General features: G+C 48.4%; 2 protein-coding genes across 2 annotated transcripts; both read right to left on the reverse strand.

Moving 5' to 3' along the window:
* Nucleotides 1-651: 651 nt before the first annotated feature.
* On the reverse strand, nucleotides 652-2128 carry Nkx3-1 (NK3 homeobox 1). The gene is made up of 2 exons (XM_057786885.1): nucleotides 1834-2128; nucleotides 652-1076 (listed from the first exon to the last, which is right to left on the reverse strand). Exons 1-2 carry the CDS (start codon nucleotides 2126-2128, stop codon nucleotides 652-654), a joined length of 720 nt encoding a protein of 239 aa, XP_057642868.1.
* An 18767-nt stretch (nucleotides 2129-20895) lies between these two features.
* Nucleotides 20896-24251, reverse strand: Nkx2-6 (NK2 homeobox 6). The gene is made up of 2 exons (XM_057786884.1): nucleotides 24011-24251; nucleotides 20896-21512 (listed from the first exon to the last, which is right to left on the reverse strand). The coding sequence occupies exons 1-2, from the start codon at nucleotides 24249-24251 to the stop codon at nucleotides 20896-20898; spliced, it is 858 nt and encodes a 285-aa protein (XP_057642867.1).
* Between the last annotated feature and the right edge of the window lie 2692 nt (nucleotides 24252-26943).

A 26943-nucleotide genomic window follows, 5' to 3' on the forward strand; every position in this document is an offset into this window, starting at 1 on the left:
TCCTTGAAGTGGTGCACCTACTGCAAACCCAAACCCAGGAAGAGGTTAAAAGTCCCACCTCCCACCCCCCTTGTGTCACAGGCCGACCTGCCTCAATCGCTCAGGTCTGTTTTTCAAATTTTCCATTTACCATCACTTTTACAAGGGCAGAGAGAACCTCTGGTCATTGTCCAAGGTCAACAAGAGACTTTTTCACCCGAGTTTAATTCAAGAGGACATCCTCATCTAAGGGGGCCTTCACCCCTTTGCTTGGCCCTTCCTTGATGCACAGTTATGGGAGAAAATGGAGTTTGCAGCAAAAGACTTCTTAGGACCCGATGTAGCTGTTGCATCCAAAGTCACTCTAAGTTCTAGAAATGGACGAACTTGTCTGGCTCTCTCCAAACAGGGAGCAGAGAGCGGTGACCTACAGAACACTCGAAACTGTGACTAGATACTAAAAACAGCCACTGCCCCAGGTCTTTCACTGGCTCCCCAGAGAAGAACTGGAATATTCCCTGGGAACCCCCAACTGGTTTGGGTCTGCACACTTCTTGCTCCCGACTCCTTGACCTCAGCCAATTCGTCGTTTTTTTTATTTTTTGTTTTTTCCCCCAGAGACCCCCAGGGGAAGGAAGTTTCTGATCTATGAACTTGTCCTCTGAACTGCTGTTACCAGAAAGTTGGACGCCAGCTGCCCAGACAATAAAGGTACGGGTAATAGGGGTAGCTGGTGTACATGGAAACCAAGGAGGCGCTAGACAGGCTGTCTTCTTTCAGCACTGGCAAAGACAAAGACGAGGTCTTCTCCAAGACTCCCAGGTCTTCGGACAGCTGCTTTCGTTTAGTCTTATAGCGTCTGTTCTGGAACCATATTTTCACTTGGGTTTCGGTGAGCTTGAGGTTCTTGGCCAGGTGAGCCCTTTCAGGGGCAGACAGATACTTCTGATGGCTGAACTTTCTCTCCAGCTCGATCACCTGAGTGTGAGAAAAGGCAGCCCTGGAGCGCTTCTGAGGCTGCTTGGGGACCTGGGGGTTGCTTGATAAGTCGCCTGGAGTGTGTTCACAGTCCAACAGATAGGTCTCAAAATGCCCATCTGGAGAAGAACAGAGGAGGAGAGAATGAAAAAAGTTACATGTTAGCCCAGAATTCAATTCTGCTTTCAGCCGCCAAACAAACAGCCCACTGTCATCTTGGATACATTTCTTTTTTTTTCCTTGCCCGAAGGAGAAGTAAGTAGGTTTTTATACTATGTATTCGTTTCTAATAATCAGTGTGTTTCACAGTTAAACTTTCTGCCACTTTATGTCATTGAAACCGGGATCCTGGATGTGTGTAGCAAAGAAAGGTGGGAGACAGGACCAGGGAAAGCGAGGCATCACAGGGACTAACTAAGGCTTGTGGGGATAAGCCAGTTCATCTTCTTCCCAAACCCAATCCCCTTTCTGTAACTGCGGCTTAGTTGTATGAGAACTGATGGGGGGCTGGGTGAGGGACAAAAGGCGACTCGACATTATTCTAAAGACCTAAAGGGACATTCATAATTTTATGGCTCGTGGAATGGAGACGCAAAGGGAGCCTGGGGATGGGCTTGATTTATAAATATTAATAGATTTGTTGTTGTTGTTAGTTCTAGTCGCCACTGGCCGGAGTCGCTAGAAAAAGAGTCAAGCCAATGGCAAAATTGTTAGCGGCCCTCAGGGTTGATGCCAAAGGTGGTTTGGTGCCGAGGAGGGTGAAGTCCCTCCTGTGGCCATGATCCCCATATGCCTGCATTCAGAGCTCGGGACCACCAACGTGGGAGCAGTCATATTCTAGCGCAACGCGCCTGCCTCCAGGTCTATTCCGCTTACCTGTCTCAGGTTCAGCTAGCGTCTCCGCGGGGCTGGGTCGGATATTTGGCGGGTCCCCTAGAGCCACGCCGCGACCTCCTGTTTCCTCAGGCTCCTGAGCAGGTTCCCTTCTCGGGTCTGGTTGGCGCTGATGCTGTGGGCTGCTCGCGTGTCCCCCGCGTCGCTCTGCGCGGTCCCGCAGGATGTCCTGAATGAGGAAGGAGGTGAGCCGCTTGGACTGCGAGGGTGGCGCTGCCCAGGGACCGCGGCCACCCGACTCCACCCGCGCTTCTCGAGGCTCCACGGTCCTGAGCATCCCGACTCTGCTGTGCATCGCTTTGCTTTACTCTGGCCGCGCGCACTTATAGCCTTGGGGAGAGCCGCGCAGCCTGCCCATTGGCCGCCAGGACACCGCTGCGCCCCGATTGGCCGCCACGGGCTCCAGGTGACCGTGAAGAGGCCAGTCCTGAGCCTGGTAGGCTCCAGAGTCTTTCCTTGATGCGCCCTTAGCTTTCCCTGGTTCCTCCCACTCACCACAAGCAGCTCAAGCCCTTTCTGCAGTCTGAACATAGACCCCAAACCCTTACGGTAATAGCGATGCGGAAGACCTGAGTGTAGCTCTCAAGAGGCTGTCAAAGCGCTCTGGCCCACCGAGCTGAGCAGGCAGGTCTCTGCCGCCTACCCTAACTGTATAAATAACAAGAAGAATTGACAGCAGAGCCAGATCTACTGAGTTTAAGACTGTCCTAGGTCTGGTAGCCAGGTACACGCTGACACCACCCTGGATTCCCGGCTGGACACATCTGGACAACCAGCAAAAATCTAATAGGGAAGGACAAAGTAGTATGGCAATGGCACATTTACTGAGTTGACCATGTACTGTGACCTCAGGAAAGAACATTCTTAAAAAATAAACATTCAAGTCGGGTGTGGGCAGCTCAGGCCTTTTTAATGCCATCAAAGGGAGGTAGAGAGTTCGAGGCCAGACTGGTCTATATAGAGAGTTCCAGGACAACCAGGGTTGCATAAAAAGACTCTATCTTAAACAATAACAACAGCAACAACATCACACACACCAAAAAACCCACAAAAAAATTGAAAAAAGAAATGAACACTCAAGCCCAGACTCCCTTTGTACGTCACTGAGATGTCACAGGGTTCGGAACAATGCTCTGGACTATAAAAAGAATGGGCTAAAATATAACATACAGTATAAATTAGGAAAGCCTACACTGATGTTCTTTTGAATTACTTTATGCAGCTTGTATCCACATTGTCTAAGGCAGCTCCCACTCACCGGAAATCTGCTCAGATGGGTTCACTGTAGATCTGAGAGAAGGGGAACAGGTCGCTGAGAACGCAGCAACTGCCCAGGGAAACCGAGATGAGTTACTGAAAGGTCTTCGGAAAAGCTGCCTTTCCTCTTGCATTTTACCTAGACTGTTTTCCTTTAATATATATATATATATATATATATATATATATATATATATATATATATTTTTGAAATAGTTATAGGTTCACAGGAAACTGCAAAAATAACAACTGCAATGGCCCTCATGATCGCATCTTTTTATTTCATTTATTGAGTCTGTGTGTAGACTGTGAATAAATCCCCCTCCCTCCCAGGACCACATATAAATGCTGCTCCCAGGGTTGTACTTTGGGGAGGTGCTTTGGACCTCTAAGAGCTGGAGTCAAATGAGAGGTCCTCAGGTCCTGGAGGATATAGGGATTTTAGAACCCCTGTTTCCCCTCCTTTCCTGGCCCCAGTGTATGAATTCTCCCACCGGCCCATGCTCCTGCCACACTGTGCTGTCTTCATTTGAGGCCCCCAAGCCTTGGACTTGAACCTCTAGACCCATAAACTAAAGCAATCGATCATCCATTTACCTAACTAGCCTGCATCTGGGGTTTGGCTGTAGTGACAGAAACCTAGCACAGGAAGTTGCTTTCCTCTCCCTGAGTATGCAGTTGCCCTGTGGTAGGGCAAGTAATGTGATGGTTGCTTTGGATCACCAGCTTGGCCAGGGCATTAATGAGGCTCACCTTTGGGTGCGCCTGAAAGGGTGTTTTCAGAGAAGGTTAACGGGGGTGGGAGAGGGGCAGATATTTACCCTGTGTGTGTGTGTGTGTGTGTAGTTCTGCAGTCAAGAGAGAATAAAAAGGGGGAAAAAGAAGAGAGAAAATTGTATCTCCTGGCTGACTGAGATGTGAACAGCCTCTTGCACCTCCCCTGTGACAGACTTATCCCCTCAAACTGCGAATCAAAGTTAGCCTTTTCCTCTAAATTACTTCCATTGGAGATTTGGTCACGGAGTTCAGGAAAAAATTAGCTGATACAAGAGATGCAAAACAGCAATCCAGCTCTTTGAGCGTCTGTGCCACTGTTTCCACAGCAACGAGGGTCAGTTCCTCTGCAGCCTCCTCAGCATCTGTTGGCCTTGTTTTATCTCAGCCATTAACATATGTTCAGTGTTGGTTTATTTGAGCATGAGTTTTGTATTTGCACTTGATGGCTTGTGATGTTGTTATCAGTCAGGCACAGGTCTTCACTGCTGAGAAAGTATAACGTTCTAGTCTCAAAATAAATCCCAGATGGATCAAAGTTGTAAACACAAACAGGCACACAGGGACTTTTTTTAAGTCATGCTTATTAAAAAATTGCAAATCAAGGGGCTGGAGAGATAGCTCAGTGGTTAAGAGCATTTACTACTCTTGCAGAGGACTGGGGTTCAAACCCCAGCTCTATGTCAGGCAGTTGTAAATTGCCTGTAACACCAATTTCATCAGGGGAGCTGATGATTCTGGCCCCTGCAGGCCCCTGCATGCACATACATACAGATATGCAAATATAAACATTATTTTTAAGTAATTTTTTTTAAAAAAGAAGAAATGCATATCAAAGCCACCTTGATATGCTCCTTTCCAGCCATCAGACTGCGAAAGATCTCGCTAAAGTGCCATCCGGACTGCGAAGAACTGCTGTGCACAGAGAATAAATGGAGTTGCACGTTTGGATGACAACTTGATAGCATCTCTTTACACTAAAAATGAACATATCCTTCAACACAGCTAGTTCAGCTTTTGCCCTGGAAACTCATAAATACACATTGTCCTGACCTGGGAACCCATTTTTTAGTCCAGTCACAGAAAATCAGTTGTGTATATAAAAAGTGTAATGATCCTTATAATTTATATCCAGATGTAGATAAGGAGCATATGTTTATTCAATAGGACAGTTGTGCCTGCTTGGTGACATGGAGTCAGGCTGAGAGAAGGGAGGGAGGGAGAGTTGAACAAGGTCTGTTCCTTTCTACTCACTTATAGTTCTTAAAAATTATAAACCTGGCGTTGGAGAGATGACTCTGTGGTCAAGAGCACTTGCTGCTCTTTCATAGGACCTACTCAGCTCCCAGGACTCATCAGTTGGCTTTACACCTCTGTAATACAGATCCTGAGACTCTGATATCTACTTCTGAATCTGCAGGTGCTCAAATATGTAGGAGGGAGGGAGAGAGAGAGAGAGAGAGAGAGAGAGAGAGAGAGAGAGAGAAGAGAGGAGAGAGAGACAGAGACATGGACACAGAGAAAGAGACAGAGGGAGGGAAGGAGGGAGAGAGAAACAAAGAGAAACAGGACATCACACAGAGAGAGAGAGAGAGAGAGAGAGAGAGAGAGAGAGAGAGAAAGAGATGGAGGGAGGGAGAGTGAGAAACAGAGAGACAGAACAGCACAGAGAGAGAGAGAAAGAGAGAGGGGGAGGGAAAGAGACAAAGACAACACAGAGAAAGAGAGGGAGGGAGAGAGAGAAACACAGAGAGAGAGAGATTGAGATTTTTTAAAATTACAAATAAAAATTACAAACCCAGGGGCTGTTTTCGGATGGTTCTGTGGTTAAGAGTGTGCACACCTCTTCCAGAGGACCTAAGTTTGGTTCCTATCACCCATACTGGGTGCTTTATAACCTCTGACTCACAACTACTTGGCTCTTGGCATCCAACAAGCATTTAATAAAGGCTTACTATCTGTATACTCAACATCTGTTACTAGGAGGCCTCGTCTCACTGGCTGGTAGAATTCTCCATTGTATCCCAAGGAAAGTCACAGGAATATAAGTTGGCTTCATCTCCTTGTTGTGTTTGTGCAGCTTAAACTGAGCCAGAATGACCAAGGGCAGCAAAGAAGCCATGGGATGGTGGGAGGCAGAATAACGGGTACGCACAGATGTCCATCTACGGGTTCCCTAATCTGTGAATATCCTCTGCAAATGGCAAGAGACAGGCTGCAGGTGTTGGTACTGAGCTAGACTTGAAGTGGAAAGATTATTTGGGAATATGAGATGGAGTAGGTAGGGCAGTTGGTCAGAAAACAATTCAGGGCATCGGAAGCAAGGGTAGAGCAAAGGGATGTCAGGGAAAGTCTACTGGCTATAGTTAGATTCGATGGTGAAGAAGGTCATTGGTTAAAGAATACAGTAGCCAGTGGAAGCTGAAGAAATGAGCTGTGGCCTGCAGAGATCCAGTGAGGACTTCTAACTTCCATGCTTAGGGTAATCCATCTGTTCTGTTTATTGGAACTTTAAGTTCTTTTTCTTTTTAAAATTGAAGCATATATTTAGGTGCTTGCCTTTTATTGGAACTGCTTTTATTTGTAGTCTTTCAGCCTTTAGCCATATTAAAAATCCTCAAAGCCACTGAACATTTTAGAAATTATCTCAATAGATGCTAGAAATAAAAGACACACCAGAGCCATCAATTTTTCGTGTTCCTCCGACAAAACCTCAGGTTTGAAGAGACTGACTATAAAGTATAACCAGGCATGGAGTCTCAGGAAGCCCCAGCTCAATGCTTTTCCCCATCTGCATTATGTCCCTCCTTCCATTCATCCCCAACAGCATCCAGTTCCACCCTCCAGCACGTGTCCAGGTGACACGTGCAGAGATTACAGAACTGTCTGTCCTGTGCACACGATTGTTTTTTAAGTGTAGGAAGAGACACAGTGACAGAAATAACTGTTACCAGGAAAAACATTTGTATACTCAGAAAACAGCACCATGCTGGGTCATGGGAGAGGTACCAGGGCTGGGCAAGAGGCAGAAAGAGTGCAGAGAAAGCCAGATCTTTATAGTGGTTAGCGTGGGCAAGTAGGGGAGAGGCAGGGCACCAGTCCTGCAGGCTTAGGATAACTGGAATCATTTGGCCTGGTTGTGTGGAGCTGGAATCTGAGCTGGGTTGGGCCAGGGAGTTTGTCGGCTTAGTCTTGTGAGCATTGAAGTGTTTGAGGAATTGATTCTGGTTGACAGGAATTTGTCAGCCCTGATCAGTGCCATCCCTCCTCAGAGCCCCAAGTTAAACTATCATAAAACACAGATTGGAATTTTTTTCTTAAAGCTTGATGTATATTGCCCAGCAAGATGGCTCAGCAGGTAAAGGTATTTGTTGTACAAGCCTGGTGACCTGAGAGCCTGGACCCCACATGAAGGTGGAAAGAGAGAATCATCTCCACAAAGTTGTCCTCTGACCTCCACACGTGCACCCACCACAGAAACTGAAACAGCATTCTGAGAGCATCATGTGTCACCAGATGATGTTATTTTCACAGGCTAATGTTTTCCTGTTAAAATACCTTTCAAGCCCTTCAGAATCCCGTTTCCCCGCACATACACTGAGATGGGGTGTGTCCTGGGGGAGCCCCTGTGCTCATTCAGAGAGAGTAAAAAGGAAAAAGAAGGGAGAGGCGAGACCCTGGGAGAGAGGACTGAGACAAGTCATGAGGGAGCACTCTCGGCTGACCATACCAAAGCAGGAGTGGAGGAGTCATGAGGGAGCACTCTCGGCTGACCATACCAAAGCAGGAGTGGAGGAGTCATGAGGGAGCACTCTTGGCTGACCATACCAAAGCGGGAGTGGAAGATCAAGGCTGACATCCAGCTGCCTGAGAAATGCCAAGGCCCCACCCCTATGCTGTGAATTTTCTTTCTCTCCCTTCTTCACAACATTTTCACAATGCGATCTTCTCTTTTCTTCTCTTTTTTCTTTTCTTTTCCTTCTTTCCTTTCCTTTTCCTTCCTTCCTTCCTCCCTTTCTCCCTCTCTCCCTCCCTCCCTCCTTCCCTCCCTCCCTCCCTCCCTCCCTCCCTCCCTCCCTTCCTTCCTTCTTTCTTTCTCCCCACTTCAGACCTGTGTTCCAGTCCCCAGTCTTCACCGAGAGAGGATGTGCTGGGATGTGTATCTCAGCAGAGACCCCATCTCCCTCAACATGAAAAGGAAAACAATTCTCCTGGCACAGTGCTCGCCCCCTGATTTTTCAAATCCTGGGGTGGAGCAGGAACATTTCCCCAGGGTTCGTGGATGCTCAGCAATATTGGTGTTGAGACTTGTCCCTCCGTTATTTGGGGAACTGACCCAGAACACTAAATTTTGGGGTCTGCTTCTACTAAAACAACTTTGATGCAGCAGCAGTGAGAAAGACTTACGATTTTAGAGTTACAAAGCCCAAGACCCCAAGACTTAGGGGCTTTGCCTGCAGTGACTTCTTTCTTATTCATAACAAGGCAGATGGCAATGAGAGAAAGGTAAGGACAGGAGGAGGGAGGGAGCTCCCAGCCAAGCTTATCCAATCAGGAGCCGACTTTCCTATTAACAGTGTTAACTCATCCCTGAGTACTTCTAGAACCTTTAGAGCCTTATCCCTTCCAAGATTCCCACCTCTTTATATTGTTACCAGGGCAATGACCGTTCCACATGAAGGTCTGAGAGGCATCTAAACCATAGTACCCCAAGAGGACAGAGATAAGACCCTGGCCCCTGACAGCCCATCTCAGAATCCAGGGTCTTACTAGACAACAGATTGCTCCTCAGTGGGGCTAGGTGGGAAGTGTGAGTCTTCATTTCTAACAAGCTTTTGAACAAGACCCTGGGACAGTGGAAGCTGTTCTGTGAGGGAGAGAGGATGCAGCGTGATTGTGGGTATGTGTGTGTGGCTATAGCACACACGCAGTGAGTTCCAGACCTCCTACACGTTTGGACCCTTACTCTCACTATGAAACTGGCCAGCCTTCCTATCTCACACCTATCAGAAGGCTCCTCTCCTTCTATCCCAAGCCTTTGTGTACCTCCAAATGCCTGCCCACCACTTTTTCCTGTACACCTCTCTGTAAACACCGGGGGAATCAGGCTTTGGAGAACTTTGGTGGATAGATAACATCAACCTTATGATGCCCCTTATCTCATCTGTGTGTAGCACCCAAGAAAAGCCACGGAGAAGATTTATTAAGCAATAGGAACCTAAGAGTATTTTGCTAATATTGCCCTGGTCACCAGCCCCCTCCTCCCCCTCCACAGCTGCTGGACTGTGTCCGCAGAAGTGTCCCCATCCTCTGACTGGGTGGCCGTTCCTGATCTGTTCAACAGCTTAGCCAAGGCCCTCACCTGGGAGACACATTGGGGATGTTTGTCTAGGGGAGGGTCCTCTGACCTTCCCCCAACACTGACTACCCCTGGCAACTTGATACCTTCCCTCTGCCACTTTTGCTCAGAGAGTGTCCCAGGACACTGGGTTGTCAGAGCCTTAGGTGCCCTGCAGTGATGACCATGATCAGAGAGGAGATGGACACCTGAGAAGGTAGCAAAGCTGGTTCTTAGACCTGGGGTGGGGACATGGGCAGCGACACTCTGTGGCTCTGCAGAAAGTTCTACCCACCTTGAACTAGACAGGACCCAGGGAACCCATGGGGCTGTCTGGAAAGAAAACTACTTTGTTCTATGACTGTGTTGCCCCCACATATATTTCCCCAAACTCCGTTTTGGCTGGGACAGCCTTGGCCCACAAGGAGGTATGGAAGCTGCTAGCAATGAGTTGGTGTTGGGCCTGTGGTGAGGCCTGGCATTCCCAGTGACAGCATTGGGGACAGGCTGGGCCTGGATGGTGTTTGGACAGCTTGGAAGGGAAGTGGCCACCCAGCGTTGGGGTTGGATGGAAGGGCAGACCCTCGAGACCACCCAGCAGCAGTGCCCAGGGCCTGCGAGGCTTTAGGACAGAGGACACCTTGCATTCTGGTCGGTCATGTGTTTATCCAAGCACCCCTCCCCCACAGCGGGCTGGAGAGAGGAGACGGGTACAGATAGGAAGCAGGCAAGAGTCCTACTTCTGTGCACAGACTTAGATAGGCGCCTCGGGACATCGTTTTGGAAGCAGGGAAACAGGTTCTGAGAGACCTGCCTGAAATCACACACTAGTGACTTGGCTGTCAGCACACAGGCCAGTTTTATTTTTGTTCTCTGAAACATTCTTTATCTTGTTTTTATTGCTTTAAACTGAAATGTGTTTTTTTTCTGTTTGTTCAGTTTTTGTTTTGTTTTGTGTTTTGAGACAGGAGCTCATAAAACACAAGCTGTCTTCAAACTTGCTCTGGAGCTGATTTTGTGCTGACCCTCTTGTAACCATGTCCAGAGTGCTTGGGTTACAAGCAAGAACCATCATACCCACCTCAAATGTTGAGAGAGAGAGAGAGAGAGAGAGAGAGAGAGAGAGAGAGAGAGAGAGAGAGAGAGAAAGGAAAGAGGGGGAAGGAAGATGGAAAAGGCAAAGATAATAGCGGTTATTTAATTTTTGTTTTTTTTTTGTTTTTTTACTTTTTTGAGGGGGAATAAGTAAGAAAATTTGGGGGCTGGACAGATGGCACAGTGGTTAAGAGTGCTTGCCATTCTCCAGAAGACCTGGGTTTTAATTCCCAGCACACGTGGGTAGCTTCTGTCTGGATCTGGCCTTAGAGGGCATGCCCCCCCACCCCCATGGCTGGGGCTCACAGATATCCACAAAGAAACAACCTGGTGCAGTCCCAGCTAAAGTGCCCTTGTCAGGATTTTTTTTTAAATGTGTGTGTATGTGTGCGTGCGTGCGTACGTGCATGCGTGAGAGAGAGAGATAGGTTGCACACATACCCTGATAACTTTGAGTCCCTGAGATTGAGCTCAGGTCGTGTTTGTGCAGTGAGCAGCTCTGTGCAGGGTTACTGCTTTCTGAGTATGGTGTGAATTGGTGGGAAGCCTGGTGTTCAGCATAGCAGTGAGGAGAGGTTGGGGTGGGGGCATTAAGAAGTGGTGGGTCACTGGGTCGTGCTCTCCAACAGTGAATACTGATCTTACAGTTTGCTCCTGAGAGGGAGGTTATGAAAAAAAAAAAAAAAACAAGTGAGCCTACCATCACACACACAGTTTGGCTTCCTCTGTCACAATAGGCTCGCTCCTACCATGGGGGCCATCAAACTCCTTTTGCAACCAAGGTGGGGCCTTGCCAGGGCAAAGGGGCAACCTGCTCTTGGATTTATTACTTAAAAATGTGAGCTTAATAAACTTTATTTGACACCCTTCTGTCTCAGGTGTTTTACTACAGCAATGAAGAGATCAAACAATTCACCTGCTTCTTGGTGACAGACCTAAGGCAAACTCAGTAGACTCAACGATACCCCTTCTCCAAGCCATCTGAAACTCAGGGGAACTCAGGCACTCTGAGTCCAGAACAGCTCAACTCTCCCTTGAAGTGCTTTTGAGACTGGAAGGAGGATGAGAACAGTCTGCTGTGACATATGCCATTAATCCTAGCACTCAGGAGGCAGAAGCTGGCCGATTTCTGAATTTGAAGCCAGCACGTTCCATATAGTGAGTTCTGTTCTGAGCTGTTTTTAGAAAGATTTATTTATTTATTTATTTATTTATTTATTTATTTATTTATTATGCTTGGTTTGGTGACATTGCCCTGCAGTCTCAGCATTCAAGAAGCTGAGACAGGAGGTTCCTGAGTTCAGCGTGGACCACTCTGTCAAAACAAGCAAGCCAGCAAGAGTCACAAACAAGAATCAAAACCAACTACATCTTAGAATAAACGTCCGCACTTTGCCCTGGAAAGAAGACCTACAAACAAATGACTTTATAGTCTAGTTTAACACATTTATAAGGGTGACCTTGGGTAAATCCTTCAGCTTCCCTAATTTCGTCAACTGCAACCATGATTTTTCTCACGTGACAGTTACGGCTGACTGGAGGGCTCTCTTATTCAGCGCACAGTGTTTTTCCTGGAAACTGTCGTGCCTATGGTATTCTACATCTGCTGGTCGCACTCATCAGGAAAGGATGGACTTCACCTAACTAAGAAGAAACAGCAAAAACCCGGAGACCTGGGTGACATTCAAGGAATGCTGGGCGGTCCCACATTCCCTGGAGGAAAATGGAAGCAATGGCGTCCCCTGGTGGTCATTTAAAGTTCTGCATGCAATATCAGTTTCCTCACTTCAAAGAATGTCGACCTTACAGGTAACCCTTCCACGCAGATTTGCGAGACCGATTCTCATCCCAGGTGACCCTGACCAGGGAGCCGAGTCTCATGGGCATTTGTGAAGTCCTATATATGTGAGACATATGAAAGGGTCAGTACTTCCTTATTCATCGGACGTTCCCCGTGAGGCTGTGACGAAAAACCACAAGGAGCCAGAAGGCAGGCATCCGGTGTGACTCTTTGGCAAATGGCTGCATGGACGGGGACATTACCCTAAAAGCCAGGACCAGCATCCTTCAATGAGAGTGGGAAGCCTTAGGGTTTAATGGAAAGCAGAGGATGTTGAAGCCTCAACCTGGGGTTTTGCGTGAGTTTGAATCTGGTCATTTGGGAGCTCTTGTCTTTCACCCTAAGTCCTTTGTTTCTGTGCAGCTGTGCCCTGTGTGTCCCCTCTGAAGACATGCAGACATCCTGTCCTTTTCCTTCACTTGCCCAAATCCTACTCCCCTCATTAGGGGCGCTGCCCTGAGCCCCTTCTCTTTGTCAGTATCTCCTGGGCCACTGGGACTTGTTTTGTTTTGTGAGCATCTCTTGTCCTCCTATCTGTTGCTTTTCTAATGATATACCTACATTCTCTGTAAAATACCTGTTCGGTTACTGTAACAACAGCCACAATAGCAGTGGATTTAAAGAAGAAGAAAATTAGTTTTCCTCTCAGGGAGCAGTTAGGGGCTACACTGTCAAAAGCTGATACAATTTGTGGTGTTAGGTGTTAGGCCCCTCCCATCTTCCTGCTCTTTCAGCATTAAGGATCTCGGCTGCTGCTCCCTCCATTTTATCCCTATTCCAGCAGCCACAGGAAGAGAAGACCGCTTCCACTGAAGGCGCTCTCCCGGACAGTGCACCATTCTTTCCACAGACATCTTTGAAGTCAGAACTTCGCTGCTTGACCACTGCCAACTGCACAGCAGACGGGGAAAGAATCTTCAGCTGGGAGGTGTGTGCCAGACTAAAACTGGGAGTTCAATTACTGGCAAAGGAAGGAGAGGAACGGTGGGTGACAGCTAGACCCCTCTGCCACATGTGTCCTCACTGCCAGTGCCTATGTAGGAGCCAGTGCCACCAGGGAACTAAAGGGCTCACTCCAACTAGAGTCATGCGTATCCTTCCTGCTGTTCGTAGTACCTTTTCTGACCAGCTTCCTCAGCATCTTGAGAACAGGATTATTTTTTATGCATTCATCTCTTTCTATCCCCTTTCTTGCTACAGGGGAAAGTGTGCTAACCTTAGCAGTGGGTCCTTTGTGGATATCTGAGCGTGTTCATGCGGGTGTCCTTACATGTGTGGTTAGGGGTGCATGTGTGTGAGGGCTAGAGGTCAAGGCCACGTGTCGTCTTTAGTCGCTCTCCACTCTACATTTCGAGGCAGGGTCTCTCACTGAAGCTGGTGTGCATCCATTCAGTTGGCTGGCTGGCTGATAACTTCCAGGGACCTGGCTGTCTCCTCTACTCCCAGGGCTCAGGTTACAAATTTATGCCACCATAGTGGCTTCCTGTGTTGTTTCTGGGTCTCTGAACTCAGGTTTTCATGCCGATGCAGCAAGCACTTTGCCCACTGAAACATCTTGCCAGCCCTTAAGGATGTTTTTGGATGAGACTAGTTTTAGCCCCCTTCCCTGTGCTGCTCAGTGGAATATCCCTTGATTCTCGCTATCTGGACTCATCTGACAGGAGAGAAGCCAGAGGAGTGAGATGAGAGACTTTTTTCCTCTCTATGGCTCCCTCTCTATGGTCCCTAGATGATGCAAACTCTTAGGGTGCCTGCTACCAGGGGCCCAAAGACTTCCACCAGGAGTCAGATGAGTGTCACAACAAGAAGGGAGTTCTCCAGGATTCTGACCCCCTAAGTCAAAGCCTGAAAACCTTGTGGGGGTGTGCAAGAAAGCTAAACAGCAACAAGTCACTTCTTGATCCATGTAACAGTCAGCAAATAGAACCCAGAGGCCCAGTTCCTGGACAGGTTGAGGGTGGAGACACACTGTCCAGACCAGATCCACTTTCTTTAGAAAAGACAGATGTGAAGGGCGAGTGCTTTGAGACACTGTTCTCAGGGCTCTAAGAGCAGTCTGGACTCTGAGACGGGCTTCCCTGGGGACTGTGGAGATGAGGCCTGGGGGTGGGGTGGGGTACAGAAAGACAACAGACAGGAACCTTGGTGAAAAGTTTGGCTCACTAAAGGCTTTGCTTAGGATTCCATTTCCTGGGCCACAGGTTTCAGGCCATTAAGCTGGGTTGGTGACAGGAGAAGGCAGAAGCCACTGAGACAGGTTGGGGAGGAGGCAGGCTGGTCTGAGGTCAGCTTCAAAGGACAGACCCTGAGACTGGGACAGCACGGGGAGGCTCCTGTCAGCCGCTGGGCAGATCTTATCTCCAGTACCCTGGAATCTGGACAGCATCTCACCAAGATCCACCTTTCTCCCAGGTCGATGCTGGGGGTTGGGAGGAGTTAGCTGAACCTAAACAGAATCCGGAGGATGGCAGAGCCCTCCCAGCTTTCTCCCTGCTGTCAGGGAGGAGAAGGAACCTGGGGGGGGGGCTGAAAATTCCCATTCCCTGGTCACTGAATATAGGATCTTCAACCCTGGAGGTTGTGAATACACAGAAATGCACACAAAGATGAAAGACAAAAACAAAAACCAGAAAACCTCAAATGCAGCCTGCCCTGGCTCCTGGAGGTGCGGTGGTACCACTCCCACCCAATGCCACCCTCCCCTCTCCGTGCTTTTTATCTTATGTGTACGAGTGCTTCACCTGAATCTATACATGTACATCACACGCATGCCTAGTACTTACAGAAGTCATCGAAGTGTATTGGACCCCCTGACTCTGTAGTTAAAAATGTTTGTGGGTACTGGGAACTGAACTAGGATCCTGTGCAAGAGCAGCAAGTGCTCTTAACTGCTTATCCATCTATCCTGTCCCTCTGTGCTAAGAATGAAAAACAAACAAAAAATGCCAAAGAAACTCAAAAGAAAGCAGGGTCTTGTGTACCCCAAGCTGGTCTCTCTCACTCACTAGATAGTAAAGGATTAGGAAGCCTTGAACTTTTGACCTACCTACCTGTATCTCCTGAGTGATGAGATTATAGGTAGGCTTGAGCCACCACGCCTTCCTTTTGTGGCCCTGGAGATTGAACCCGGGGCTCGCTGCGTGTTAGGTGAGCATTCAGTCAATTGAGCCACAGCCCCAGGCTCAGCCCTTTAACATTATATATCCTTTAACTTTTTTCTTAGTTTTTATTTTCTTAATGGATATTGTGGTGTTGACCACACAGGACTTCACCTATCTCCCACTGAGCTTGCTCCCCCTTTTTTATTTATCCCCTTTTGATCTTTTCAAAAAATCCATCTTCTGTAGTTTTTACTTGTAGTATGAAGGAAACAAAGTCACTTGACAGTCATGGGGTTGGTAGGAAACTTGGGAAGTAGCTGCTCACAAAGCCACAGGACAGAGACCAGAGGGTCAGGGGAAGAGGTACAGTGGTCACTGATAGTGTGACTGTCACTTCTGGGGCCATTGCATGTATCTTCTGTTGGATGGATGTAGTCATCCCTTGGGGTCGTTGTGAAATTGGCTCCAGGGCACACCCCCTTAGATGTCAGAATCCATGAATGTCAGATCTTTTGTTAACACAGCACAGTGTTTGCACAGACACCCCTCCATACACACATGCTATCCTTGGTCTTCCAGGTGCCTCTAGGTGACCGAAGGTACTCACTATAATACTTAGATGTCTCTTCACATGCAGGGACTCAACACAGTATTTAAGGGAAAGGCAATCCTCCCTTTTGGGGATGGTTGGGTTTTTTTTTTCAAGCATTTAAAAAAATATCTAAAGTTGGTTGAATCTGTGAATAGAGAGGGGGCAGCAGCTTGCCTGTATCTGATGGAGGAGGTGAATCCTGAGTGAGTGGGAAGTAGTTACAAGGGTAGACGGTGGTAGGTGGGTATTCACATTATCAACGGAAAACTGGCACTGGGGGTGTGTCTCAGTGGTAGAGCACTCCCTGGCTTGTGTGAGATCCTGGGTTAATCCATAACAACACACACACACAGAGGCAAACAGACAGACAGACAAAGACAGACCAAGACAGAGAAAGAGACACATACACACACATAATTGCACACACACACACAACTGCTCACAAATAAATAGAAGCCCACTAGCAGGTAGATCACTGCCCAGCCAGTCACTGCAGCAAGAAGAGACAAGCCTCAGCTGTAGATTACAGCTGTGCCCATGAGAAATGGCACCACTAAAGCAGTGTTGCCATCCTCAGCTGTAAATGGCTTACACTGTCGGTTAACACACGCATTAAAGTGCACACACCTAGTGCCTTCTAATGCAGCACTCCAACTGGCCTAAGTTACATCCAGCAGCCTGGATGAGTCCTGCGCAGCGCATGGCATAAAGGAGGCCAGTCACAAAAGAATCCGTGTAGGTCGATTCCCAGGGCCCTTTAAAACCAGACACAATTAAGTCACAGCCGAAGGAAGCATTCACATGACTGTAATAAGAAGCCCGAAATTCTTCATCTCAGTAGCTGGGACCTCCTCTGTGGGATGGGGAGTAAGAGAGGGGCTGCATTTGGGGAGAGGGTGGGGAGCAGAGCTGCAGGAGGACAGGCACCCCGTGCTTGAGTGGGTGACTCTGAGTCCTTGACAGAATCTGCTCACGTCACAAATGTCCTTTAAACAGTGTCTAGGTGTTTGGTGTGGCATTCTAGACACAGCATCTATATTTCCCCTTGTATTAAAAATGAAAAGGGTGTGTCTAACCACCCAAAGTTAGAATGACGACCCCAGAGTTCTAACTCCTCAGTTTTGCAGATGGAAAGTCAAGCACAGAGAGGTTAGAAGGCTGACCCAAGGTCACAAAGCATGTTCCTAATTAAACTAGGGCCAGAATAATGCAACAATTCACTGCCATCCTTCTGAAGGCGCTGGGCTGAGGGGCACTGCCTTTAAACCCGAGTTCCCTTCTTTTCCAGCAAAGGAAAAGAGCTAGTCATTGAGACGATTCATATAAGGAAGGCATATGAACACTGGGAATTCTACACATGTTCCAAATGGAAGTTTTAAAAAGATTTAAATATCCCCCCCACTCCCAGAGATGATGGTGGTGGTGATAAGGATGATGAGAATATCACTCTAATCTCCCCCAGCTCCTGTCTAGACTCTATTTGGTACACAGCCTGGGAACCAGAGGGCTTAACAGGGGGTGGGGTGGCAGCCGGGCTGGGAGATGAAGGGTCAGGAGCCAGAAAGTCTGCTAATGTGTTGACTCACCCACCTGGCTTAGGTGAAGCCCCTGGCCCTGGGACAGTCAGAACAGGAACCTTTGCTGTCTCTCTGAGAGCTTCTCTGTTTTGTTTAGAGGTCAATTACTTCCCATTTGGGGGACTTGTGAACATTAAGAGGTGAGCGGAGTGATGGCTCTGAAGGATGCCGATAAGGCTAGGCTTGCTTACTGGACGCTCACTCCCCAGTAAAAGCCCCGCGAGGATAAGCACTCACCAGCAAGGGACTCACAGAGCAAGCGGGCAGCTTTTAGCCCGGGACTGATTACAGGGAAGATTGACAGCTGAGGGTTGGGGACTTCCAAGGTTGGGGTGTGGGTGGGCGGTTTTCACAGCAACTGTTAGGCTGTGGGGAAAGGGAGAAAAGCTTTCCTTGCTCCCCTTTTCTTAAGGAAGAAAGCTTTGGTGTCCAGAGAAACCCAGATTCCCTTACTGTCTTCAGAAAAAGGAGTTCCCTCTGGGATGTGTGTGAATCGGGTTCTGTCATTGTTATTGGTTTTATGTTTGAGGTGAGCCAAATAGGGGTATCACAACGATCTGGGAGGAGGGAGTGTGACAAAAGATGATGGTCCACAAGGTTGGTGTGGAATCTTCAGGATACTGTGCCTTCTGTGCCTTCCTCAAGCTTGGTTGTGATGTGGTCCCACAGTGCATGTTTGATAGAAAAGGGAGGCCACTCAATGGAATTTCAGTGAATTGTGTATAACCCCCAAACTCCCTAGTGCATGCTTTGATGTGCAGCTCAGACCTCTGGAACAGGACCCCAACATCAAAACCTCTGTTTGTCTCCATAGCAAAGGCCTGGACCTCTCCCAGAGAAACAGTCCTTTCCACACTCAGCACCAAAGTCACCACCTCTTCCCCACAGCTTCCCCTCACCACACACCATCCCCGGCTGGCTTTTCTTTCCTGAGCTTTTGTCTGTCCTGAGTGACACACAGTACACAGCACCTTCTATTTTCAGATACCTTTATCGAATTGCCTTTCCCTAGCTTAGTTAGATAATAAAGCCCTGAAGGACAGGGAGGCAGCCATATCTCGTTTGCTCGTATGCCCCTACTGGGAAGGTGCAGCTGCGATGACCCAGCTCAGCAAACCTGCCCTGGCTTTCACTCAGAAAGCCCCCATCTTCTCGGCTTTCTTCCAAAGCTTCCCCGTAGGTGAGAAGGCCTGGAGGTCTAACTTGACTTAATCCAGATCACAGCACACTGCTGCATCTCTGATTTTTCTAGGCTGAAAGGGCAGGAAAGGGAGAGGAGATAACATTAATTTGCTACTCTGTTCCAAAGATCTAGAACACGATACTCTGTATATCTGGGGTGGGGCCTGTTCAAGGGAGCTTTTTCCGGGGACTACTTAGGAAAGCTTAGATAGGCTTCATTGGCAACACTGGACTGAAAGATGTCTATCCTCTTTAGCACCGGTGTCCAAATGCCCCCTTTTTGATGAGCACACCCTTCAAAGGGAGAGTTAAGAGACTTCCTCTGCTGATTCTCACAGGATAGGGAGTTGAGCAGGAGTCTTTAGCTTAGTTTACTTGAGGAAATCTTATTGGGATTTTCAAATCTGAAATATGTGTACTGCATTTCGTAAAATTTTATTTTATTTAGACAGGGTCTCATGTTGCTGGAGCAGATCTATACTGGTTTCATAGCCAAGGATAGCCCCTTTGCCTCTGCTTCCCCACCAGAGAGCTGGGATAACAAGCCTGTGGCACTGCAGTGATGGGGAATCCAGCTGAGGGTCTCCCACAGGCAAGACTTCTGCCCCGTTGAGCTGCATCTCCAACCTTTATTCTGCACCTCTGTCTTTTATGTCCAGGGGCACAACGCTAGTTAGAGGACACTGATGCACTTCTAAATAAACTTTTATTAACAGCAAAGAAACGAGAAGTAAGAGGAAGAGAACAAAAGATGCATGAGAAAGTGATCCTGGGCCATAGAGATGGTTCTGCGCTGCTGCCCCCAAGCCAGGGTTCCAGCCCCCACCCCCACCCCAGGGTAAAAGGAGAGAGAGCTGCTGTCTCCTTCACTCTGACCTCTGATTCTCTACAGGCACCATGGCTTGCATCTCTTCCCTCTCCCATGAATAAATGTAAAAAGGAGGAAGTGGCAGTAAATTTTAAATAGGAACAGGGGCTTTGGTGCCCCAGCTGAGGCTTTTAACTCTTAAGGGATGCAAGCGGCCAACAGTTCTTCCAGAGAAGATCAAACCCACTCCTTCCTCACTTTAATGGGAACAACCCGGGGGTTGCTGTCCAGGGAAAACTTCAGGGAGTCCCTTTTAACTAAATACAGAAACCTGTTCAATAATAGAATTTAGCTATTGATACCAATTGAGGGGGTACAGAATTGGGATTCTCATGAAGTCCAAGGAAGCTGACATCACATTTTTCTACTCAAGGCCTTGCTCTATTTGTCCTACCAAAGCTAAATTTCTACTTGACTCTATGCTTCCATTAATAAATTGAGTTTATTTTCAGTCTCCACGTTGAATGACTTAAGATTGGGTGAACTGTAAAGTTTTCATAATTTTGAAGACCCCACAGTTAAAATTTCTACTATCTTTTTAGATTTACCTTAGATTGGGGCAGGGCTATTTTTACTGATGGGGACTCTAAATGTCCCCCAAGAGTATCTACAAACAGGAGAAAAAGTGCGAGGAAAAACCCGATAACCTACCTTCAGGGCTGAATGGGCTTTATCTCACTAGACTTATTTTATTTTGCTTTGGACACAGGGTCTCCTTATGTAGCCCAGACTGGCCTCGAACTCCCCAATCCTCCCGCTTGGGTCTCCTGAGTGCTGGGATTACAGGTGTATGCCATCCCGCCCTCTGAGAACCTCTTGAGGGTCCTGGTGTAACTCGAATATCGTTAATTCATTTACTCATCCGGCTGTTCCCTGCACAAAATGCAGTTGCTGAGAGTGGAGAGGACCCCTCTGCAAGTCACCGCCAGGGAAAGTGCTGGAAGGTGAATGTTCTGGGAGGTCCAGGGTGGCACTTCAGGCTGGTGGTCTCCTGGTATCTTCAGCTGTTTGACATTTCTCTCTTCTCAACCTCGTATCCCCTCTAGCCGTGCACTTGTTCCTTTAGGGGATGGAGTGCGGAACGCCTTGATCCCCAGGCCTCCAGGATGCGTGTAACTGTTTAAAGCGGGTTGTGGCTCAGAATCACCTGCTTCCACTGTCAGCCACCATACTATCCTCTCTGTACAGCATCTAGGTGGCCAGCCAAAGCCCGGTTACACCTCCGAGGGAAAGAATGTTCTCAGCGCCCGCCGGGGTTGGAGGGGGGATTTCCTCTGGGCAAGTCAGTCGTGAGATCAGTGAGGTGGACAATGCGGGGATCGCTGCTTTCCAGCCCCTTGGCGGCGCGGACGCTTAATTCTCTGGCGAGGGGAGGGGACCAGGCACCAGGCCCTTAATGGCTGTAGCTGAGCCCAGCTTTTCACCAGGCCGCGACTCTTTGTAGCGTGGCGGGCAGATGACCCTGTGGGACAGAACTCGGGACACCTGGGCTGAAGCCAGAGCTGGCCAGTGGTGTGAGTGGCCCGGGACCGACGCCTGTGTAGCGGCCCGCGTAGCTAGCACTATAAGAAGGCCCGGAGTAGCCCCCAAAGCAAGAATGGGGAGCAGTGGCCGCGTAGGGACCCGGGAACGCGGGGGCGTCGGGACCCTGGCAGGGCTTGCCATCCAGCACCAGTACCGGCACTGCCACCCGGCGCGGTGTTAGCGTGTGGCCCGTCAGTTCCAGGGTCTGGTCCTGGCGCTGCCTCTTGCACTTGTAGCGCCGGTTTTGGAACCAGATCTTGACCTGCGTGGACGTGAGCTGCAGCGCGCTGGCCAGATGCTCGCGCTCCGGCGCAGACAGGTACCGCTGCAGTTTGAAGCGGCGCTCCAGGGTCAGCACCTGGGTCTGCGAGAACAGCACGCGGGGTTTCCGCCGCTGCCGCGTCCTGGCCGCCTCCAGGTCGCCTCGGTGTACACTGTCGCCGCCGTTGCCCGCACCGCGCTCCATCCTCGGGTTCCCAGCTCCAAGCGTGGAGGTCGCGCGCGGGGGAGTGTCTAAAATCACGTGGAAGGAACACCATTAACAGCCAGCAACAGACTCAGGTTGTTTTCACTAACCAGTCCTCTCTCACTGGCAGCCTTGACTGAGCATCCCGTTGTCCTCACCCTTCTCTGCCCGCCTCCTCCCAGGCGGGTCTCAGTGCTCTTATTTCTCTTATCTCTGTCGCTTTCGTACCCACCAGAGCCTAAGTAAAATCTGATAGACTGTGAGTCTTCGTTTCGCCAATTGTGGATTCTAGATCAGGTGTGCTTATTTTCTTCAATTGTGTCTGGTAGTCCAAGAGTTTGAGGAATCTTAAAACGTGAGTGTGCGGGCCAATCAGAATGGGGCTGGACCTTAAACTTCATAAACACGATGCTCTACAGTACAAATTAAAAACAAGAGACTTCCTGAGCAGACTTAAAAACCTCAGCTCACACCTGGAGAAATCCAGGGACACCGAAGGGAACTTCTAAGGTCACCAAGCAAGTGTAAGCTGGGCAGGGTCAACATCCTCAAGAGGGGTGGAATGGTTGAGATTCTGACTCTCAGCCTCTGGCCTGGAGCACAACCTCTGGGGAACTGGTTGTTGTTTAAATAAGTTTGAGCAGAGAAAAACACCCCCCCCCCCCAGGTAAAGGGCTTCTGCGCAAAGAAACCATAGATAGATACCTAAGATACCAAAAGTGGAAACCGGGAGGGTTTGTTTCCTTTTAAAATTAAATGAGACTGACCTCCAGTGATGCTGAACCGGCAAGCAAGAGACGTCATCTGAAAGCAGCCGACTCAGCAAAGCCCCTTCCAATCGCTTTAAATTCGGGTTAGCCTAATCTACAAAGCCAGCTCCAGGCCAGCCATAGTTTCAAAGTTCCCATCAGGAAAAGAGCCCCCTCCCAGGTAAATCCAAAAAGACAGTAGAAACTTGAACTGTAGAACTCTAAAACTATGTAAAATTTACTTTCTCAATCTGAGGTCATTCATGTTGAAGAAGGAAAATAAACTCGATTTATTATTGGGCGTCCTGGGTCAGATAGAATTTAGCTATGGTAGGACAAACATCAAATGGCATTTTGCTTCCTTGGATTTCATTCTTAGACAATGAAAATTATCCTCTATGCCCACCTCCCAACCAACTGACACACTAAAGGTTAAATTCAGTGTAGTGAGATCCTATCTCAAAAATACAAAACACAAATAAATACATAGAGTTAGCTTCCTGGACCCTCTGAGTCACAGTTGGAGGGCTCTGAGCCCTGCTTTCAAGAAGGCAAGAGTCAGATGGGGATGCATGTCACACGTCCTGGTGAAGCCGACCAGATGGCACATTCCCCTGACTGAAGGCCCTCAGGGCCAGGCTGGGGTGGGCCCTGTGTGGCTATCACAGTGGCAGAAGACAGGTTGCCAGGCAAGAGACATACTCAGGTGTTCCTATGACTGGGATAATGGGGGAGAGACACGGCCATGGTCCTTCTCAGCAAAACTGAAAGGAGCTTCAAGTCAGCAGACCCATGCCCAGGGAACTGAACGGTTAGTGTCCACTGCAGAAAACCCACGGGTTTCTTTTTAAACACAACAGAATGTCCAGGCTTCTGGAGGACGGGTGACAACCTCAAATCTGAGGGTAACTCGGAAGGTGCTCTTGTGGCTATGCCATGATTATATGTGGTCTGGCTTGGTGAAAAAGGCTGGTTGTGCCAACCTATTCTCCTCCCCACCTCAGCCTGGAGGTGGGAACACTCACCTGACACACTGGCAGTGGGGGAGGACAGTGGCCATTTCATTCTTCCAATAGCAGGTCTTTCCTGCCTATCTATACCACCTGTGTTGTAGAGGCTTCCAGAACATAAAACTCCCTGTCTGTTCCTTCTCTTTCCACAAGGATAGGTTCCTGGGCCTCTCTGCTTGCCCTTGCAGTTTCGACCAGATGGGCTAGGGTGCAGTTATTCTAAAATGCCAGGTCCACTTGGAAAGCAACACACACACACACACACACACACACACACACACGGGGGAGGGGGAAGGAGGGAGAGGCACCCTTGTTCTTCCCCTCTCATTTCTTCTAAGGAGAAATGTGTGTGTCTGTTTGTGTCCATGTCTCTGTGTCCGTGTGTGTGTGTCCGTGTGTGTGTGTGTGTGTCTGTCTGTCCGTGTCTGTGTCCGTGTGTGTGTGTGTGTGTGTGTGTGTTTTCCTCCAGAAAGGTAAGGTTAGGCAGGCAAGGGCAGCAGTGATGGAGCATGAACTAAGTTATGGTAAAGGGATTTTATGGGGGGAAGAAGCTCTCCAAACCAGGCTCCACTGGAATCACATATTTGTGGTTAGCAGAGGGGCAGCTGCGGGAAGGAACGCCCTACAATTCAAGCCCTTAGGAGGCCGGACTAGGAGCAGGGAGATTGTCTTTTGGACTCGTAAAATGAGGGAAGATAGGGTGGGACTCCGGAAGATGCTGTCTCTCGCCAGTGACGACTCACTCCTTCAATAATGCCTGTAGGAAAGACCTGAGTTCATACTCACCTGGCTCCATCTCCACGACTGTCTCCCAGGGGCACCGAAGAGGGTCTGAGCCAGCTTGTGCCCAGTCACCACCCTCTAACCCTCCGGATTCCGGGCCCATTATTAGGTACTGAGGCTTTTCTAGGTTCTTAGGAAACTCCCATTGTGACAGAGTCTTGGCGTCGGCTTCGTTCGGCTCACGCTCCAACCTGAGGATGTGGTCTACGGAGAAGGGAGTGGAGGTGATCGGGCTCAGCAGCATCTCGGAGGTCTGGGCGGCGCGGAGCTGACAAGGAGTCGCACACCCCTAACTTCCCCTTTTGTGAAGGCAGGCTCAAGCGACTCCTGGAAGCGCATTTAATGTCCAGGGCCGCACCTTCCTTTGGCCTCGTCTGCAGACTGGGGGACTAGGACCGGGTGACAAAATTGCGGTCCTCCATTGGCTTCCACAGAAACCACGTGCTAACCCTGCACCTTCCTCCCCAGACGCTGGCCTTGGGGCCCTTCTGTTCGTCCTCAATCCCTCGTCACCTTTTTGGGAGGATTGGTTCCTACTGACCCTTCTCAAAAACAAAGAAAAGTAGGGCGTGGCCTGTATCTCAAGTGGGTGCTGCGGGAGCTTCCGAGGGCTTTGGACAGAGAAGAGGCTCTGAGAGGGTGTACCTGGAAGGAGCTAGCTCTGAGTTTCCGAGCAATCAGTCCATCTGGTTTTCCAGTACACACTCAAGAAAAACCGAGGGATAGAGAGCTGGAGAGCACCTAGGATATGAGATGCGAGGTGCGTGTGTGTGGGTCTCAGCTGGTGCTAGAAGAATCTAGGGACACTAACGACTGACAAAGTCAATGAGCAAGTTTTTTTTTTTTAAGTCCAATATACGCTGCGCAGCGTGGACCTGTCACTTAACAGGGAAGGGAAATTGAGGCTCAGAGGCTGGTGTTGCGGGGGAGCGGGGCTATTCCGGTTATCTTTGAGTATTTCTGGAATGGTTAGGAAGTAAGGTAAACTCTCTCCCCAGAGAAACTTAGACATGAGTTCATCTCGTCTCTTCCCCGGTGTTTCTTCACCTTGTCTTTGTTTTAAAGCTTGTCTTGAGCAAACGTGTTTGAGTCCAAGTTTCGCCCGGTCTTAGCTCTTCAGAACAGCTCCTTGAACACAGCTTGGGCGGAGTACATAGCGCTTGGTGTTCGCGGTAGGAACACCGGGAGAGTGAGCAGATAAGGCCTTGGCTGTTGGAGCTCAAGGTGTGGGGTTTGGGACAAAGGGCGAACCTCCTCATGAGTTAAGGAGAAAGAAGCGTCCGCTGGAGGAATAAGCAGTACACCAGTACACCGTATAATCAAGACCCCCAGCCGCAGTGACTCATGCTAATGAGATCAAGAAACCGGGATTCGGTGTTGCATTCCCAACACAAGATTTAAAAATACCGTCTAAAATTAAAAAGATCTCACTAGAGATTTAAGGGAATTTCAGATCAAATGTTTTTAAACCCGTCTCATGAAAATCCACCCTTATACGAGAGGTTTAGTTGCTATTTCCTAAAATCCCGATGACAACTCACCTCCCACTCTCCTGTCAGAAAGCACAAAAAAATTAAAAACAAAATTATTTAGTGGAAAGGGAGGGGGAGGGGCTGCAAGCCCAGGTGAAGTTAGAGGCAACTTGAGGGCATAGTCGATGGATTCCAGGGATCCATCTGTCAAGCATCTTTAGTCTGAGCCATCTCCCGGGTCTGGGGGATACAATTCTGAAACAAAAACTTCACAAAAATTTTCAGCAAACTTTATTTTCATGACTAAATAGTTGTAATAATTTCATATACATATCATGTAATCTTTATGATGAAATTATATGCCTCCAGATCTGTTTTTTTTTTTTTTCTAGTCAGAGATGCGGATGGGAGAGGGGAGGGGCAGGGAAGACTTCACGGTGGTCCTGTTTCTTCCTGGCCATCGTGCCCATAGCGTTTCCCCTCAAAAACCAATACTCCTTACCTTTTGCCCCAGGGATATTAAATTTTATGATACTCCAAACATCATGTTTTCGTTTTTTTAATCATAAAATTATGCGTACTCCGGAAAAGTGGAAAAATTGGGGAGGAGGAGATTGAAAACATCCACTCAGAAATAAGTCTTGTTTTTTTTGCATTGTTTAAATTTACATACTTATCCATTATAAATAAGTATATTTTCTGAGTATGATTCAACAATGAAATGTTTCACATTGCAGATGGATCTAAACAGAATGAGTTCATAATTTTAGTCTCTTTTAAAATCACCGTAAATAAAGCTTTATATTCGTAGATGCTTTATTTCTTTATCCCCTGTGATATCCTCAGTATACATATGTAGAGGAAACACTGAGACTATTTTTTTTTTAACGCGAATTAAAAACTTCTGGGACTCCTTGGAAAATTATGCTATTCCACCTACTTCCCAGAGATGCAGGGGAAAGGCATTCTGATGGAGGTTTACTTAGGCGCACTTCCGATGGCTCGAGGAATACTTGCGATTTTGAGGGTTCTGGATAAGAGCCCAGGCGCTCCAGATATGCTGAACTGGACCCAGCTTTCCTTGGTCTGGGGCGACCTTAAATCAAACTCTAAAGCCTGAAGCTGCCAGGGCTTTGTCATTCGCTGGAGGATAAGATGCACCACTAAGAAATCTAGAAGAAAAAAAAAAGCCTTGGGTAGGACTTGAGGTTAACAGTCCTGAGTTCAAATACTTCGCCTTCCTAGTTTAATGAGATCATCACACGCTATTTGAAACTTGAAAACGTTTTCTATCCGCTCAGAAATGGCGAAAAACATCCTTTTAAGGGCGAGCGCTGGTCAGGCTAGGGCTTAAGAGGTAAGCACGCAGAGAAATCCCTAACCCACCCTCCAAATCCTCGCCTGGCGCCTGGGGAGAGACCAGCGTTGTGTTGCGGCGCAGGCAGGCACGGGAATTCGCAAAGC

The sequence above is a fragment of the Chionomys nivalis genome, chromosome 12, assembly GCF_950005125.1.
Source record: "Chionomys nivalis chromosome 12, mChiNiv1.1, whole genome shotgun sequence".
Classification (NCBI taxonomy): domain Eukaryota; kingdom Metazoa; phylum Chordata; class Mammalia; order Rodentia; family Cricetidae; genus Chionomys; species Chionomys nivalis.

What these genes read in the sequence shown, in the direction of transcription:
- Nkx3-1 (XM_057786885.1), bottom strand. Translation starts at nt 2,128, where the DNA reads ATGCTCAGGACCGTGGAGCCTCGAGAAGCGCGGGTGGAGTCGGGTGGC. An exon ending in GCTAGCTGAACCTGAGACAG is followed by an intron (nt 1,077 to 1,833) that starts GTAAGCGGAATA and finishes GTTCTTCTCCAG; the next exon opens with ATGGGCATTTTGAGACCTAT.
- Nkx2-6 (XM_057786884.1), bottom strand. Translation starts at nt 24,251, where the DNA reads ATGCTGCTGAGCCCGATCACCTCCACTCCCTTCTCCGTAGACCACATC. An exon ending in AGTCGTGGAGATGGAGCCAG is followed by an intron (nt 21,513 to 24,010) that starts GTGAGTATGAAC and finishes ACGTGATTTTAG; the next exon opens with ACACTCCCCCGCGCGCGACC.